General features: G+C 45.4%; 1 protein-coding gene across 3 annotated transcripts in view; it reads right to left on the reverse strand.

Annotated features, from left to right (window-relative positions):
* LOC144686895 (ATP-binding cassette sub-family B member 6-like) overlaps positions 1-19178 on the reverse strand; it is a 213843-nt gene that overhangs the window by 24417 nt on the left and 170248 nt on the right. For 2 of the 3 annotated variants that reach the window (XM_078552722.1, XM_078552721.1), the window contains exons 16-18: positions 17208-17382; positions 15119-15231; positions 11299-11393 (exon numbers count right to left, since the gene is read on the reverse strand). In XM_078552722.1, the coding sequence (XP_078408848.1) occupies positions 11299-11393; positions 15119-15231; positions 17208-17382 (383 nt within the window). Of the gene's footprint in view, positions 1-6876; positions 6957-11298; positions 11394-15118; positions 15232-17207; positions 17383-19178 lie in introns of those variants that run through there. The other variant, XM_078552723.1, reaches the window with a different exon arrangement.

The following is a 19178-nucleotide window of genomic DNA, read 5'->3' on the forward strand; positions in this document are numbered from 1 at the left end:
CCATTTCTGACCTTATGATGGAAGGAAGGTCAATGATGAAGCACCTGAAGATGGTTAGGCCTAGGACACTACCCTGAGGAACTCCTGCAGTGATGTCCTGGACCTGAGATGACTGACCTCCAACAACCACAACCATCTTCCTTTGTGCTAGGTATGACTCCAACCAGCGGAGAGTTTTCCCCCTGATTCCCATTGACTCCAGTTTCACAAGGGCTCCTTGAAGCCACACTTGGTCAAATGCTGCCTTGATGTCAAAGGCAGTCACTCTCGCCTGACCTCGGGAGTTCAGCTCTTTTGTCCATGTTTGAACCAAGGCTGTAATGAGGTCAGGAGCTGAGTGGCCCTGGCGGAACCCAAACTGGGCATCAGTGAGCAGGTTATTGCTAAGCAAGTGCCGCTAGATAGCACTGTTGATGACCCCTTCCATTACTTTACTGATGATCGAGAGTAGGCTGATGGGGCGGTAATTGGCCGGATTGGATTTGTCCTGCTTTTTGTGCGTACAGGACATACCAGGCCAATTTTCCACATAGCCGGGTAGACGCCAGTATTGTAGCTGTGCTGGAACAGCTTGGCTAGGGGCGTCACAAGTTCTGGAGCACAAGTCTTCAGTACTATTGCAGGAATATTGTCAGGGCCCATAGCCTTTGCAGTATCCAGTGTCTTCAGCCATTTCTTGATATTACGTGGAGTGAATCGAGTTGGCTGAAGACTGGCATCTGTAATGCCGGGGACCTCCGGAGGAGGCTGAGATGGATCATCTACTCGGCACTTCTGGCTGAAGACTGTTGCAAATGCTTCTGCCTTATCTTTTGCACTGATGTGCTGGACTCCCCCATCATTGTGGATGGGGATATTTGTGGAGCCTCCTCCTCCAGTGAGTTGTTAAATTGTCCACCACCATTCATGACTGGATGTGGCAGGACTGCAGAGCTTAAATCTGATCTGTTGGTTGTGGGATCGCTTAGCTCTATCACTTGCTGCTTATGCTGTTTGGCATGCAAGTAGTCCTGAGTTATAGCTTCACCAGGTTGACACCTCATTTTTAGGTATGCCTGGTGCTGCTCCTGGCATACTCTCTACACTCTTCATTGAACCAGGGTTGATCTCCTAGCTTGATGGCAATGGTAGAGTGGGGGATATGCTGGGCCATGAGGTTACAGATTGTGTTCGAGTACAATTCTGCTGCTGCTGATGGCCCACAGCGCCTCATGGATGCCCAGTCTTGAGTTGCTAAATTTGCTCGAAATCTATCCCATTTAGCACAGTGGCAATGCTGCACAACACAATGGAGGGTATCCTCAATGTGAAGGCGGGACTCAGTCTTCACCATGACTGTGCGGTGGTCACTCCTACCGATACTATCATGTATCGATGCATCTGCGGCAGGCAGGTTGGTGAGGATGAAGTCAAGTATGTTTTTCCCTCTTGTTGGTTCCCTCACCAATTTAGGACTCGGCCAGCTCGGTCAGTAATGGTGCTACCGAGCCACTCTTGGTGGTAGACATCGAAGTCCCCCACCCAGAGTGTATTCTGCACCCTTGCCACACTCAGTGCTTCCTCCAAGTGAGGTTCAACATAGAGGAGCACTGACTCATCAGCTGAGGGAAGGCATGGTAATCAGCAGAAGGTTTCCTTGCCCATGTTTGACCTGACTTCATGGGGTTCGGAGTCGATGTTGAGGACTCCCAGGGCAACTCCCTCCTGACTGTATACCACTGTGCCAGCACCTCTGCTGGGTCCGGTGGGACAGGACATGCCCAGGGATGGTGATGGTGGAGTCTGGGACATTGTCTGTAAGGTATGATTCCGTGAGGATGACTATGTCAGGCTGTTGCTTGACTAGCCTGTGAGACAGCTCTCCCAATTTTGGCAGTAACCCCCAAATGTTAGTAAGGAGAACTTTGCAGGGTCGACAGGGCTGAGTTTGCCTTTGTCGTTTCCGGTACCTAGGTCGATGCCGGGTGGTCTGTCCGGTTTCATTCCTTTTCCGTGACTTTGTAGCGGTTTGTTACAACTTGGCTTGCTAGTCCATTTCAGAGGCATTTAAGAGTCAATCACATTGCTGTGGGTCTGGAGTCATATGTTGGCCAGACCCAGGCAAGGATGACAGATGGGTTTTTACAACAATCGACAATGGTTTCATGGTCCTCATTAAACTTTGAATTCCAGATTTTTATTGAATTCAAATTTCACCATCTGCCGTGGTGGGATTCGAACCCAGGTCCCCGGACCATTACCCTGGGTCTCTGGATTACTAGTCCAGCAACAATACCATTACGCCATCGCCTCCCCAAAGCCGAAAGCCATTGTTTTCAGTCCCTGTCACAAACCTCACTCCTTAGCTAATGACTCCGTCAATCTCCCTGGCAATAGTCTGATATTAAACCAGTTTGTTCGCAACCTTGGCATCACATTTGATTCTGAGCTTCTGACCTCATATTCTTGACATCACTAAGGCCACCTATTTCCAACTCTGTAACATGGCCTGACTTTGTCCCTGTCACAGCTCATCCTTGTTTTCAAATCCCTCCATGGCCTTGCCCTTTCCTATCTCTCCAACCCCACAACCCTGAGATATCTGCCCTCCACTAATTGCGGCCTCTTGTGCATCACTAATTTTAGTTGCTGCACCATTGCTGGCCATGTCTTCAGCTGCCTGGGCCCAAGCTCTGGAATACCCTCCCTACACCTCTTCTCCTCTCCATCCTCCTTTAAGACACTCCTTAAAACCTACCTCCTTGGCCAAGCTTTCGATCAGCTGATCTAATATCTCCCCTTATGTGGCCTGATGCTATGCTTTGTTTTATAATGTGAAGCACCTTGGGACGTTTTATTTCATTAAAAGTGCTATATAAATATAACTGGTTGTTGAAAAATATCCAACCTGGAGAAGCCCAAAGGACATAAATTTGGGTGAAAACCGGAGGGTAGAGATGATAAAAGCATAATCTAGTAACTCACGTCTTACAAATAAATATTTCCATGCACATGGTATCCAAGCCCTGTGTTTATTTCTTTAAGATGGCTCTTGGGAAACTGGAGTTCAGGGGTTCCTTGATGGAGCCTTTTGTTTTCTGAAAAGTTGGACTGGAGCCAATGAATTAGCATGCAAGCCTCGTGCCCTTTCACAATATTAAAACTAGCATGTGTAACCTACAGCTCTGGGATGCACAACACTGCAAACAGAGCAACGAGCACTTCGTAACCAACTTTAGGAATGTGTCTTTGGTAAGAGCAACACACAAGACTTGACACAGTCCGTTTGACGATGCTTTTTGTTATGGGTGGGGGTGGAGGGAGAATTATTTCTGGAATGCAGCATATTTTTGCCAACTACTTGCTCTGGTTCTTCTGCCTTTTCTAGATGGCTGCTCCCAGAATCCGATTTCCTCTTGGGCTCCAGGGTTCCTTTCCCCTTGATCAGTCATCGGGTTAATGCACTTACTGTTGAACTCTCTCAAAGGCAAAGAGTCAATTAGCCTCCCATTTGAAGAGTTTACAGCTGAGGAAATTAACACCTTTAGTCTATTAGCAGATTGTCCCAGTGGGAGCAATTTCCACTGCAGTAGAAAAGAGTTCCCTGAGAAGCAGGGATTATGCAATGCCCTCACACAATGAAAATGCAAACAGAGCAGTCCAGGGAATGGAGTTTGAACCAACAATACTGCCCTGGTATTTCCTATATTGATGCAAAACAATCAGCGCCCCTGGTGCAGCAATTATTACTATACAAAAAACTAGACTAGACACATGGCCTGGTCTTTCAGCCCATCATACCTTTACTGGCTCATTGCCACTCCAATCCAAAAATCACCCTACTAATTCACTCTCTTCCCTTAACTCTGTTCATTTCTATGTTATGTCCAAATTTGACTATTCTAATATTTACATGGCCAGCTTCCCATCTTCCACCAACTAAACTTCAGCTCATTAAAATTCTGCTGCCTGCATCCCAACTTATACCAAACTCTGTTCACCCATCGCCCCTTTGCTCACCTAATTCAGCAAAGACCGGGGATTGAGCCCAAGAATTATATATTTCAGTTATTCACTGGATAAGCCCCATGAGGTTTTAGTGCACTAAGAATACCTAAATAAATTGGCATGCTTTTCGGTCACTGGGTGAATACAAGAGAACAAAACTAGAACTTTCGACTTGATCAGGTTAGAATCTATAACAGATGAAAATACACTGGATTTATCTCTGCACACTCACTGAAAAATGGAAACAGATTTTAGGGAAGCAACAAACTTCTTCAAAGGAAAATATAATTCGTGCCCATTCTTCCACTCTGTGCAGTCAACCCAGCTCAGAGCATCCAGGGTCATGACCCCCCCTTCATGCTCAATAATTACTCCTGCTTCACTGAAACTCAAACTTGGCCCAAGTAAGCAATTCTGCTGGACTTCTAACTGAGCAGCAAAGGCGGGTGAAGAGGGGTGAGCAAAATACTTACAAAACTCTTACAGAATCTGACTGATCATCTGTAACCAGGGAGGGGAATGGGATAAGAATAAAAAACTGTGTGTCATAGTTACCCACAGTGGTTCACTGAATTCATCAGTGTGTAGCTAGGCCAGTATCCATTGGAATGAGGGGGAGTGGGTGCTCTACGCTAGGTGTCATCCCTGGACCAGTGGTAACAGCCTCACCTCTTAAATTAATAAGTTGCGGGCTCAAATTTCACTTCAGAGTGTTCTAGGGAGATGCTGCAGGGAAATGCTGAGGGTACCTTTGGTTGAGATGTCAAAGGCCCTGTCTGTCCTCTCAGGCCAATGTTATCAGGTTCCATGGCACTATCTAAAGAACAGCAGGGGAATTTCCTGGTATCCTGGCAAACATTTTACCCACAATCAACATCCAAAACAGATTTACGTAATTGCTGTTTGAGGAAGCTTGCTATTCACAAATCGGACGTCACTTTTCCTACACTACAACAGTGTCAATACATCAACAAGAGTTTTATTGGCTGTAAAGGGCTTTGGGACGTCCTGAGGTCATGACAGGCACTATAGAAATGCAAGTTCTTCTTTATATCTCTGGTCTGCTAGCAGACAGCAATGGATACTGCCAGTAAAGTTATTCTTTATTTAATTAAAAAACATTGAATAAAGAAAGTAACTTTCTTCTATTTATGGATAGTCCGTGTTAAGCAAAAGAAAAGGGCTTATATTTATAGAGTAGCTTATTATGGAATGTCCTAAAGCGCTACGCAACTAATGAATTACTTTCGAACTGCGGTTACGTGGGCAAGCAAAGCAATAAGTAAACCACCATGTTAAAGCGTCGTAAGTGGAACTTTATCAAGTAAATTATATCCACTACATAGCCACTAATTAAACACTTCTTCAAAGAACTCCAACAGATTCATGAGACATGACCTATTGCTTCCAATTTATGCTTACTGCTCTTTATGACCTCAGTGCTCTGCTGATAAATTCAGGGTAGCCTCCTGTTTAATTCTCTCAAGCACGTTCCCCACTACAAATATTGGGCTAACTCCTTCATAATTTCCAGTTTCATATCTTTATTATCATACAGCTTCTGTTTCACTTTCTAATCCACAAAATTTCCTGCCTAAATAGTAATAAACCTCTGGCTGACCTCGGACTCTGCTTGCTTACAGTGGTACAATTTATAACCTTAAAGGGGCAAGCTACATTAAACACGGATCTACTTTTGCAGGACAATTTTACACTGTTACGCAACATAATGCCCCTCATTATTTGCCACAAACAACATCGTGTAGGATCATGAGCCATTGCTAATTCTGTCAACACTTCTCCTGTTAGATCCATCCCTTTGACATCTGTCATTTAATCTTTCATCAACTTGCCACTGCTTCACGAGTCAAGCATCAGGAAAATATTTACGCATATCCACCAACAACATTAAAGTGCAGAGCATCCGGCCATTTATTTCACCGGTGTTTGTGGGAGATGCTGCAGTTTGTAAATTAAAACAGAGGCTACATTTCAAAAACGTAGTCATTGGCTGCGAAGCGCTTCGGCACGTCGTGAACGCAAGTCCTTTTTTGTACCAGGGTGAAGGTAGAAAAAAGGGGTTAGAATTACAAGCCAATCTGCATATTTGCAAATCTGACTGCGATAGTAATTGTGTTGCAAGTGAAGCCTGTTAATTGAGGGATCCCAGTAGAAATAAAATTACCCTAATTATCAAACCCCTATTACTAATTAAATCCCTTGGTAACCACATGCAGCCAAAGGATCTGTCTCTATAACAGGATCGGCACGAACTGTGTGCTTATTATTAAGTGCCATTGGCCGCAGGAGGATTTTTTACCCGCGTCGTGCTCAGCCTGCGTCGCCGCTATTTCCATTCTAGACAGAAGTGAGCTGCCCAGCGCTTCCTGCACGTAGCAGGATTCCAAGGTCTCTTTTCAGGGGAAAAGTCTCCACGGAGTTTAATCTGTACTAAACCCCTACCAGGCCTTTCATTCAAGGCACTGACATTCCCTTTACGCTCACAATTCTCTGCGCCTGCACTCTGGCCATACACAGGAAGCTGGTGTGCGGAGCATGTGTCAGCTCGGTACTCCCACCAGCTGCAGCACTTCAAAAAGGTCAATCGATTGAAAACATCTTTGCTCCAAAAAATCGTTAGAAATGTTTTCTATTATCTTCACCCTATTCCACTTGAGCCCAATGGGAAGTGGTCACCACCTGAATCCACTGCCAGAGCCCTCGCTGTTTCTACCCCAGTGGCATATACATACGTTCCTCATAAATAGACACTACCCACATCAAAAAAAGATTGGGGGTGGGGGCACCACTTTTATAGCTCAATAAGGTTGAAGATCAAAGTTGTTGATGGACACACATTTAGTCAGAGATCAAAGAGCAGGATATGTATTTACAATTTGTCATCACAAAGCAGCCAGGGAGGATGCCACGGCAGGTTCCCAAGCCTTTGTTCATACCGCAATTAATTACTGTAAGAAAAATAAAACAGCATTAACCCTCGGAGGACAGCAAAGAGCATCTATATTCACGCTACATGCTGAGTAAAAGCCCTGTTCACAGAGGAACACAGAGCGTTCCAACTGTACACAGTGTTGCCTTTATCCCCTTACAGTACAAAGCCTTCCCAGCTCTTGGTGCAGCTGCAGACAGGACATTATCATCTCCTTTAACTTGTCCTGCAGATAATGAAATGCGTCCTTCTCACATCTAGCTAGCAACATAAAGGATTACGTTTTAAAACCGTCCACCCACAGCCGACATCCCCAAGTAGCTGGCTCCGTTCCGAGTTCATCGTGTCACGTTCACTGAATGCCGCTGTGCCATGTTTACGATCTGCACCATGTGGTGGTTCCCAGGTGTCGCTAACAGAATCATAAAATGATACTGCAAAGGAGGCCCTTCAGCCCATTCTGCCTCTGCTGGCTCTTTGATAGAGTTGTTCAATTAATTCCACTCTCCCGCTCTTTCCCCGTATTTTTCTTTTCAAGTAGTTATTCAATTCTCTTGTAAATATTAGTATTGAATCTGCTTCCATCAATCTTTCAGGCTGTGCATTCCAAATCACAACAACTTGCTGTGCAAAGAAAAAATTCCTTGTGTCTCCCCTTGTTCTTTTGCCAGGGCACTGGGGAGAATGCCCTTGCTCTTTTTCGAATAGTACCATGGAGCTTTTACATCCAGCTGAGGGGGCAGACGGGGCCTTGGTTTAATGCCTCATCTGAAGCAAGGCACCACTGACAGTTTAGCACCCCCTCAATACTGCGCCAGAACGTCAACCTAGATTATGTGCTCAAGTCTCTGGAGTGGATCCCACGACCAGAAGTGAGAGTGCTACCAGGAGAGAGCCATGATTGACAATTATACATAGCAGCCCATAATCAAACACTGCACATGCCTATCCAAATGCATTACTGACCATCTGAAGAAGTACTTCACCCTGACAGTTCATCTTAATACAATTTCGGTGTAGGATTTTTATAAAAGTGTTTTTTTAAGATATTGGCAGCAGGTTGCATTTCTTGAGCGCAATTCAGTCAAGGAGAATTCTGCAATAATCTGATGCTGGAAACATCTGTTACCCACACGGTCAATTACAGCATAAAACAGGCGGCACCTTTCATCAGCCCCAGCAATGTTGATTGGATCAATATGGGGCGTGGCACGATTGAGGCAGACTGAGACAAACAATTCCATCTGGGTTTAACAGATGGAGCATGAGCTTGCTGATATCGGATAGGTGTTACAGGGTCAGCACACAGCCCGGTTGTGCTCCATTGTGGAACTTGAGATTTCCTGAACTCTGGGACTGGTCAGGCGGATTGCAAGGGTTAATTCTGGTCTTAGTCATTCTCCCTGATTCTAAGTTGAACTGACAGAGGCGGCGGCTGCGTTGCATTCACGTGAAAGATACCGTCAATTCACAAGTGTGCTTGTTCTCCCAGATACCCACACCACTCATTTGACTCAATTTGTTTGGATTTGGTGTTTACGACAATCCACCAGCAACCTAGAGGTGGTGAGCTTCAACTCTACCATGACAAGTTCTGAAAACTAATATACTAATTTGTGCGTTTGCATCAGAAAATTGACCAAGAAAGCTATTAGGAACCTATGAGCAGAAGTAGGCTATTCGGCCTGCTGTGCCTGCTTCGTCCTTCAAACAGATCAAAGCTGATCATCTGCCTCTATGCCATTTATCCCCACTATCGCTTGATGTCTACTGATTTCTGTTCTGAACATGTTCAATGACTGAGCTTCCACATCCCTCTGGGGTAGAGAATTCCAAAGATTCACCAGCCTCAGAGTGAAGAAATTCCTCCTCATCTCAGTCCTAAAGGGCCCGCCCCTTATTCTGTGATTGTGTCCCCTGGTTCTAGACCCATCAGCCAGGGGAAACATCCTAGCTGCGTTTACCCTGTCACACAGAATTACAGAATTTTGTAAGTTTCAGTGAGGTCACCTCTCATTCTTCAAAGCACATTTTTTTCTTCTTCATTTTAATCTCTATCTCTTTTGTCATTCAGGGAGCTCTGGATTTGTTTGCCCTACCTTTTCCTTTTGAGGGAATATACCTTTACTGTGCCCGATCTATCTCTTCTTTGGTGGTAGCCCATTTCTCAGGTACTGATTTTCCTGCCAATCTTTGGTTCCAATTTATTCTGCCCAGATTCATTCTTACCCCATTGAGGTTGACTCTCCCCTCAGTTAGCTATTCTTACTCTAGATTGTTTTTTGTCCTTTTCCATAGTCAACCTAAACCTTTTGATGCAATGGTCACTATCCCCTAAATATTCTCCTACTGATATTTGATCGACTTGGCCCACCTCCTTCCCAAGAACCAGGTCCAGCAGTGTCTCCCCTCTCGTTGGACTGGAAACATGCTGTAGAAAATTTTCGTGAACGCACTCTAGGAACGCTTGCCCCACACTGCCCTTTACACTACTACTATCCCAGTCTATATTTGTGTAATTAAGTCCCCCTTTCTTTCACCTTTCTGTAATTTCCTTGCAAATTTTTTAGTTTACAACCTTTTAACTAGTTGGTGGCCTATAGGCTACGCTGAGCAATGTGATTACATCTTTTTGTTCCTTAGCTTTAGTGAAATAGATTCTGTTGTTGACCCCTCCTGGATATCCTCTCTCTCCAGCACTGAAATGCTTTCCTTAATCAGTACTGCCACCCCTCCTCCTTTTCTTCCTCTTCTATCTTTCCTGAACACCTTGTATCCAGGAATATTTAACACCCAATCCTGCTCTTCTTTAAGTCGGCACACCATGATCTCCTCCCTGCCTCCTGATGGACTAAAGGAAATGGAGGGCTTTCAATACCTGAGAGATAATTTTGTTACTTTTCTTGCAATTCCAACCAACACCTTCCCCTTCTTACCTTGGACAGCTCCACCCTTCATTCTTCATCGGTTATTGACACTCTTATCCCATCCTTAACCACTCAACAATAATATTCAATTCTGCTGGGATTTTTAAAAATTATTTATTCATTCAAGGGATGTGGGCATCGCTGGCTAAGCCAGCATTTATTGCCCAAACCTGATTACCCTTGAGAAGGTGGTGGTGAGCTGCCTTCTTGAACTGCTGCAGTCCATGTGGTGTAGGTACACCCACAGTGCTGTTAGGGAGGGAGTTCCAGGATTGTGACCCAGGGACAGTGATGATATGGCAATATATTTACAAGTAGGGATGGTGAGTGGCTTGGAGGGGAACTTCCAGCTGGTGGTGTTCCCATGTATCTGTTTGGAAGGTGCTGTCTAAGGAGCCTTGGTGTATTTCTGCAGTGCATCGTGTAGATGGTATACACTGCTGTCACTGTCAGTCAGTGGTGGAGGAGGTGAATATTTGTGGAAGGGGTGCCAATCAAGCGGGCTGTTTTGTCCTGGATGGTGTCAAGCTTCTTGAGTGTTGTTAGAGCTGCACTCATCCAGGCAAGTGGGGAGTATTCCATCACACTCCTGACTTGTGCCTTGTAGAATGTGGACAGGCTTTGGGGAGTCATGAGGTGAGTTACTCGCCGCAGGATTCCTAGTCTCTGACCCGCTCTTGTAACCACAGTATTTATATGCCTAGTCCAGTTCAGTTTCTGGTCAATGGTAACCCTCAGGATGTTGATAGTGGGGGATTCAGTGATGGTAATGCCACTGAATGTCAAGAGGCGATGGTTAGATTCTCTCTTGTTCAAGATGGTCATTGCCTGGCACTTGTATTGCATGAATGTTACTTGGTACTTGTCAGTCCAAGCCTGGATGTTGTCCAAGTCTTGCTGCATTGGCACATGGACTGCTTCAGTGTCTGAGGAGTTGCGAATGGTGCTTAACATTGTGCAATCAGGAGCGAACATCCCCACTCCTGAGTTTACGATGGAAGGAAGATCATTGATGAAGCAGCTGAAGATAGTTGGGCCTAGGACACAACCCTGAGGAGCTCCTGCAGTGATATCCTGGAACTGAGATGATTGACTTCCAAAAACCACGACCATCCTCCTTCCTGCTAGGTATGACTCCAGCCAGCGGAGAGTTTACCCCTTGATTCCAATTGACTCCAGTTTGCTAGGGCTCCTTGGTGCCACACTCGGCAAGGGCAGTCACTCTCACCTCATATTCTATATGCTAACATTAAAACAGTCTTGATCAGAGCACTAATTTAGCATTTCCAATGGCTGTAATTGGTAACTCTAAACAGTACACATTTGAAAACTAAAAGATGAGACTTTTTTTTCCACCAAGGCAACTCAAAAAAATTAGTGTTTAACTATGAATTCCAAATCAGCATTGTGAATCAGTTTTTCCTACAGCATTACCTGTGAGCCACAACAATCGTGGTCCTGTTGGCGCATACTTTGGCCAGGGAGGCTTGAATGTTCCTTTCGGTTTGCGTGTCCAAAGCGGAAGTAGCCTGTTCAAAAACAATAAAGGTGATCAGTAATAACGCTGAAACAAGATAGTGGAAAAATTCACTGGCAAGGTAGCCAGCAAATAGGTTCAGCTGACCCAAGACAGCAATTATTACCAACCCACTGTATAAAATATCTGGTGAAATGTTTGAGCAACTGTGTTTTTTTCAGCTTGGTACCAACTAGTTTCTTCAGTCAAATATTTCCCCATAATAATTGAAGTGACTCTACACACACACACATCACATAACATCTTAGTTTGCATGTGGGAGGGGTATTGGGTGAATCTACACACTTAGATCAGTTTTGAAGATTGCAGATGGAGGAAGCTATTTGGCTTGCTGAGCTTACCCTTCTACTGAAGCCTCTCCCCCTTTAAGACACTCCTTAAAGCCTATCACTGAATAAACTTTTTGTAACTGCTCCTTATGTCCTTTTAGCTGATTATGCTCCTGTGAAATGACTTAGGATGTTTTACTATGTAAAGACGCTATATCAGTGTAAGTTTTTGCCTATGTGTCTTTAGGGCTAGTGTGTGCATCTGGCTCAGGGTATATGTTTGGAAATAAAGTATAGAACAAGAGAAAGGCTACACAGGTCATCCTGAAGAAGTCTTACAAGTTGCCTCATTATGGACTAAACTCTACAACAACACAAAAGAAAAATACTGAGGTTGCAAGAAATTTGAAATAAAAACAGGAAATGGTGGAAATACTCAGGGGTTCTGGCAGCCTATGTGGTGAAAGAAACAAGAGTTAATATTTCAGTTCTATGGTCTTTCAGCAGAACTGGTTCAGCTGACCCAAGTCATCAGTTATTACCAACCTACTGTATAAAATATCTGGTGAAATATTTGAACTATTTTTTTTTTTAGCTTGGTTAATATTTCAGCTCTATGATCTTTAAGTAGAACTGGTTCTGCTGAAAGGTCATAGATCTGAAGTGTTAGCTCTGTTTCTGTCTGGGATACATCCTAACTGGTCAGATGGACCACAATTGGCCTTCTTGAACTTCTCCATTCCTCAGTGATCCACCTAACTACTCCGGCATCTTCCCTTCTGCTGTTGCAACAACTTGCACATATATGGTGCTTTTAATGGAGGAAAATGTTCCAAGGTCCTTCAAAGAGGCATAGTCAGACAAAAAAAAAATGGATGCTGAGGCAAAGAGGAGATATTAGGAAGGATGGCCAATGTCTGGTGGATTTGAAGGAGGACCTTAGAGGAGAAGAATGAAGTGGAGATGCAGCGAGGTTGAGTACGGGAATTGCAGAGCATAAGGCCTACATGGCTAAAGGCATAACTACCAATGGTGAGGTGAAGAGCATGGGCATACACAAGAGGCCCGAGTCAGGGAATAGAAAGTTCAGGGTATGTGGCTGCAGGGCTGGAGGAAGATAGGGAGAGGCATGGCCAAGAAGGGATATAAATATAGGAGTGCAAATTTTAAATCTGAGGCCCTGGGTTCTGGGGACCAATGTAGGTCAAGTATGGGCAGCAAAGTTTTGGATGAGGTGGAATTTATGGAGGATGGAAAACGGCAAGGAAATATTCAGGGTGATAAAGGCATGGGTGAAAGTTTCAGCAGGAGAGGGGCTGAGGCAGGAACAGAGTCAGGCAATGTGATGGAGATATATGAGCTCAGGAGTTCAGCTGGGCCATCCTTTTTCTCCAGTAACGCAATACTCTCCTTAACCAAAAATGCCACCCCTCTCCCTTTTTTCCCTTTCCTATCTTTCTGAACACTTTGTAACCAGGAATATTTAACACCCAGATCTGCCCTTCCTTACATCGCCACAACATCATAATCCCACAAGGCAATCTGTGCATGTAACTCCCCAATTTTTAACTATACTCCGTACATTCACACACATGCAGTGTGACCCTGATTTAGACTTCATTACTTACTCCCTTACTCCGACTCCATCTATTAACTTCCTATTCTCTATTTGAGTGCTATCTGCCTCTCCCAAGATTCCATGCACTCTGGTATTCCTCTCTAATGTTCTCTCCTGGTTCCCACACCCCTGCCAAGTTAGTTTAAACCCTCCCTAACAGCATTAGCAAAACAACCCACAAGGAACTCAGTCCCGGCTCTGTTCAGATGCAAACTGTCCAGCTTGTACAGGTACCATCTCCCCCAGAGCCAGTCCCAGTGTCCCAGGAATCTCCCTCCTGCACCACCTTTCCAGCCATGCATTCATCTGTCTTATCCTCCTATTTCTGTACTCACTGGCACTGAGAGTAATCCGGAGATTGTTACTTTAGAGATCCTGCTTGCTAATTTTCTATCTAGCTCCCCTAACTCTGATTGCCGGACCACATCCCCCTTCCTACCTATGTCGATAGTACCAATGTGGACCACCACCTCTGGCTGTTCACCCTCCCCCTGAAGAATGTCCTGCAGCCATTCTGTGACATCCTTGACCCTAGCACCAGGGAGGCAACATACCATCCTGGAGTCACGTTGACAGCCGCAGAAAGCCTGTCTGCCCCCCCAACTAAAGAATCCCTATAAGTACTGCCCTTCCGCTCTTCTTCCTCCCCTCCGGTACAGCTGGGCCACCCGTGGTGCCACGGGCTTGGCTCTTGCTGCACTCCTCCAAGGATCCATCGCCCTCATCGATATCCAGAATGGAAAACCAGTTAGTGAGCTGGGGACTCCTGCACTACCTGCCTGTTTCTCTTGGACATGTTGAAGTTGATCGCATGTTTTGGACAATGTCACGAAAATCAGTGTGTAGATATAGATGAGGGCTTAGCGCAAATCGTTGCAGGAACTAGGCAGGGAGCGAAGTCACTGCTGGTGATGCTTTGGCTGCAATAGGGCAGGAAAGAGTGAAATCAGGTGAGGCAACCCCATTGAGCCGAACAATGGAGAATAGGTATTGCAGCAGGATGGTGTTGTTGACATGTAAATTGTAGACTGATCGAACAGGATGAGGAAGCATAATGTACCATGTTTACACCTGCAGATCATGTCATTTATGACTTTTATAAAGACGTTTATACGTGCTGTGGCATGTGTAGAGATTCAAACATGGAGTTTCATGAAAGTTGGGTGTGGATTTGGGAGGGGGCAATGTATCCAAGAACTTTGGAGGAGAAAGGAATTTTGGTAGTTTTCTGAAACAGACAGATTGAAACTCTTTCGAGTTATCCACAGTCACAGATTGCAACTCTTTCGAGTACAATCACAGTTCTTGGTTTCCGGGAGTGGGACATGAACCCACAACCCTCTGATTCAAAGGCAAGGGTGCTATGAACTGAGCCACAGCTGACACCTCCAACAGACAGATTGAAGGTGGGCCTTTTTAGATGACAGTCCTGACCCCACCTGTTCCCAATTACAATGGTGACCACACATCAAAAGTAAGTCACTAGGTGTAAAGTGCCTTGGAACATATTGAGGTCGCAAATGCAAGTCTTTCTTTCTTGCTGAGGGGAGGGAGCCAGTTATATCAGCTAGCATGAGGGCCAGGAATGGAAGTTGTGATATAATCTCTAACCAATAGTGGCACTCCTTCACCAAGCTAAGCAGATTTATTCTTTATGAAACATTTTTTAACCATCTAGGCCAGATTCATTAACCATTTTCAGTCATAGTTCTGAGAGTTTAAGAAGCAAACTTTATTAATTTTAGTAGAATATGATACCTAGTTGGATTGGGTGCCTCAGACTCATCTCTCAGACTTCATGTACTTACTGTGATTTTCCTTCTTACATACCTCATCCAGAAGAACGATCTGAGGTGCCTTCAGGATTGTTCTGGCAATTGCCACTCTTTGTTTCTCTCCTCCACTGAGCTTCAGTCCTCTTTCACCCACTTGTGTATCATAACCTGAAGAACAAGTAGCTGGAACGTTAATTGTGCTCTGTGACCTGACAATCTACATCTTGCATCCAATACATTCCTCGTTCCTACAGGTTCTAGGAAATGCACATAATCTGCTTATTCACAGTGACTTGCATTTGTATTGTGCCTTTAAAGTAGTAAAGTGTCCCATTTTTGGAAGATAATATACATGCAAGTTCCAAAGCACTCAGTATTCAAAAGGGGTCATCGGCCCTGTTTCACAGCAATGTACTCAGGCAAAAATTTGGCACTGAGACAAAGATGGAGATATTGGACAGGTTGGTCAAAAGCTTGGTCAAAGATTAAGTCTGAAGGATATTTTTAAAAGCAGAGAGAGAGAAAGGGAAAGAGAAAGTGAGAGAGAGAGAGAGGGAGAGAGAAGAGAGAGAGGGAGAGAGGTAGTGAATGGTAGGCAGCAAGAGATAAATAGAGACAAAGTGAGAGAGACAGAGACAAAGAGACCGAGAGACATAGACATAAAGAGAGATGGAAAGAAGGTCAGTCTAGAAAGTTGGACCTAGGTAGCTGCTGGTGTCAGGGTGAAAGTGGGGACTGTTCTATTATGTGACAGTCGGCTGATCTCGGTGAAGCCGTCAGTAAGGATGGGCAGTGAAGACGTCAGAACCACTGAAAATTCTGGGTCTCGTTTAAATGGAAATGGTGGGCAGTGGGCACAAACATGGTGGCGCAATGTGGTTCATGAATTGGGCAGGTGCAACTTCGGCAGCTTGGAGGTCACCCAACTGACAACAGGTAAAGTTAGCGGGAGTTGGGGTGGGGGGGAGGGCCTGGAGAACAGCAGTCCAGATTATTTTTGCGAAAGCAAAATATTGTGGATGCTGAAGATCTGATATAAAAACAGAAAGTTCTGGAAAAACTCAGCACATCTGGCAGTATCTGTGGAGAGAGAAACAGAGTTAACATTTCAAGTCCAACATGACTCCTCTTTGGTGTCCAGATGAGCACTCCTGCTCCTCTCGGCCCTACAGGATAATTTAAACACACTCTTTTAGGGCCCTTTCCGGCGTACCACAAATAAAACTGGGCGAAGTTCCAATCAATTTTGCCCTAATATGGCCTTGTGCATGTCATCAGACTCAGGTTTACACTTCAAAATTTTCATCCTCATGTTCATGTTCATCGTTCCATGCATTCGTCCCTCCCTATCCCTGTAACTACTTTTAAGCCCACAAACCCTTTGAGAAATCTGCACTCCTCCAATTCTGGCCTGTTACGCATCACTCATTTCCTTGACCCCATCATAGCTGCTGTTTAGGCCACGAGCTCTGAGATTTCCTCCCCTTCTCCACTTCTTTCTCCTCCTTTAAGACCTTCCTTAAAACATACCTCTTCCTTCATCCTCATGTCTCCTTTTTTGGCTCGTTGTAAATTCTTGTCTCATGACACACAAGAGAAGCACCTTGAGAAGCTTCACTACTTTAAAAGGTGCTATCTAAATGCATGTTGCTGCTGTTTGCAATATGTGGGGAGGGGAGACATGAGGAAGCTGTGCGTCAGAAATCCCCCTCCCTCATGCACAACCTTGTGTGGAGGGAGGGTAGATCGCCTCTGTTCAAAAACATCTTTTTTATACTCTACTCATAAGAATAGAGGGAATTCGTGCTAACAAACAAGGAGGTCGTTCGACATTCGGAATGGTTTGCAGGCTCTGCAAATATTTATACACTCCAGGGACATCCTGTCATTACTTTTGAAGGACAGTATCAGTTATCCAAAAGGAAATTGTGCTATCGTCGGAAGAAATGTTTATTAGCATAAAGCAATAAAAATAACATGTTAGTAGGCCAACGACTACAGAAATGTGAAGGCCTTGGGGCCCCCAAGATGACCTCGCAGACACCAAACCCTATGATTCCAAAGTTTGAAAACTTTCGGTTCTTTCAACAGGTACTTCTAGAACCTGTGATCTGATATGACCAAGGCAAAACATATCCTCTTACCTTCAGGGAAAGTGATTATTCGCTCATGAATGTCAGCTGCTCGAGATGCCTCCTCCACATCCTCATCACTAGCAGTCATTTTGCCATACCGGATGTTGTTTCTAATGTTGTCATTGAAGAGAACGGTGTCCTGAGGCACTACCCCTATATGCGAGCGCAGAGAGCTCTGCTTCACCTGGGGAAGAAATTTAGACATTTCAGAAGAAGCCTCAGCACAGGACAGAGTGCAACTCACATCATCAAATTTGGACTCCACAGGAACATAAGAAATAGAAGTTGCAGTAGGCCATTTAGCCCTTTGAGCCTGCTCCCCTGTTCAACACGATCATGGTTGATCTAGCTCAACTCCACCTTCCTGCACTATCCCCATAAAACTTGATTCCTTGAGCATTCAAAAAAAAACTCTCGATTTCTATCTTGAGCAAACTCAAATGATTTAGCATCCACAGCTCTCTGGGTAAAAAGTTCAAAAGTCCTGCAACGCTTTGAGTGAAGAAATTTGCCCTCATCTCAGTCCTAAATGCCCAAGATCTTATTCCGAGACAGTGGGCGGAATCTTCCATTCTGGGAATTAAGGGTAGAAATTTCCATGCCTGCTGGCATCAGGCGTGTTTGGCAGCGTGAGCAGACAATATGGCAAGAAGGCCAAAAATCGGTTTCACGATGTCCTGAAGCCAGTTTGAAATCGTCCACTCTGCCCGTCAACGGCGGGCCGTGTTTCCCACCATCGGATGTCGGGATAGAGGACATCACGGCGGGCCTCCACTGCGTCCAAAAGGTGCTCAAGGAATGCACTGCTAAGCCTGGGGGGGCTGCAGTCTTCTTGCCTTTCGGGGCAATGTCTTCTTTGCAGCAGACCTTGTCTGGAAGCACAGAGGTGTTCGCACGGCTGCTCTTTAAATATGGCGCCCGGTGTGATGAAACGGTGAGGTGATAGCGTGGCGGGAGAATGAGAGCCTGCCCGCCATTGCAATGACGTGTTTCCTCGAAATGCATTATTAATGAGGCTGGATTGGAACGATATGGCGTGAAAAGCTGCCATTGCAGCCGGCGGGAGGGGGAGGGGGTGGGGGAGTGTAAAAGGTCCTTTTTCCCACCTGCTACTGCTGTCAGTGCAAACCTGGGACAATTCCGCCCTAAGGGTGATGGCAGTCAGGAGAGTTGGTGTGGTTCCCACTGGGCAGCAGGGCAAATGAACACAAGTGATCTTCCACTTTCATCTCATTAATTGTGCATCCGTGAGGTGCTCAGAAAATCTCATTTCACAGTGGGCAGGAAGTCGCCCATCCTGCCATCACCTCAAGGGGTCCAAGGTCCTGGCACCACATTTAAAGGGCATCTGGACACCTGTTCACTCACTGCGAGTCAGGAGCTCCGCATTACTCCTCCAAACTCCTTGTGGCCGCTGCTCACACTGGAGAAGCTGGCAGGTGTGAACAGCCACATCCCAGGACATACAAGGGCGCCTCCGGCATTGTCTTTTGCTCATCTCTAGGTAAGAGCATCGTCAGCAATAAACCCATGGTCAGGCCAATGTTCCCTGTTGCACTGGACCATGTTCGCCAGCATCTTGACCTTCTAGAGGCCACGCTGCCTCTTGCTGCTCAGGCCCTTGCTCCTCCAGGCCCTGTGTCAGCCTGCGATGGGCCCTCCTTCTCCTCATCTGGATGAGAGCAATTACCAAGGCAGGGTTGCCTGCAGCCTGCATCATCAACGCCTTAGTGGACGTGTGAACAAATTGAAGAGACACATTTTGGAAGCATGTCCTTTACTGGTTACCCTCTATCTCAAAAGCCAGCAGAACAGTGCTAAGCCCTTCACCTGGCCTCCATCTAGACATGGCACCCTACCCCACCCCTTCACTGTCGCTGGGTCAAAATCCTGGAACTCCCTTCCTAACAGCACTATGGGTGTACCTACACCACATGGACTGCAGTGGTTCAAGAAGGCAGCTCACCACCACCTTCTCAA

This window comes from Cetorhinus maximus, chromosome 11 (assembly GCF_964194155.1).
Source record: "Cetorhinus maximus chromosome 11, sCetMax3.hap1.1, whole genome shotgun sequence".
Classification (NCBI taxonomy): domain Eukaryota; kingdom Metazoa; phylum Chordata; class Chondrichthyes; order Lamniformes; family Cetorhinidae; genus Cetorhinus; species Cetorhinus maximus.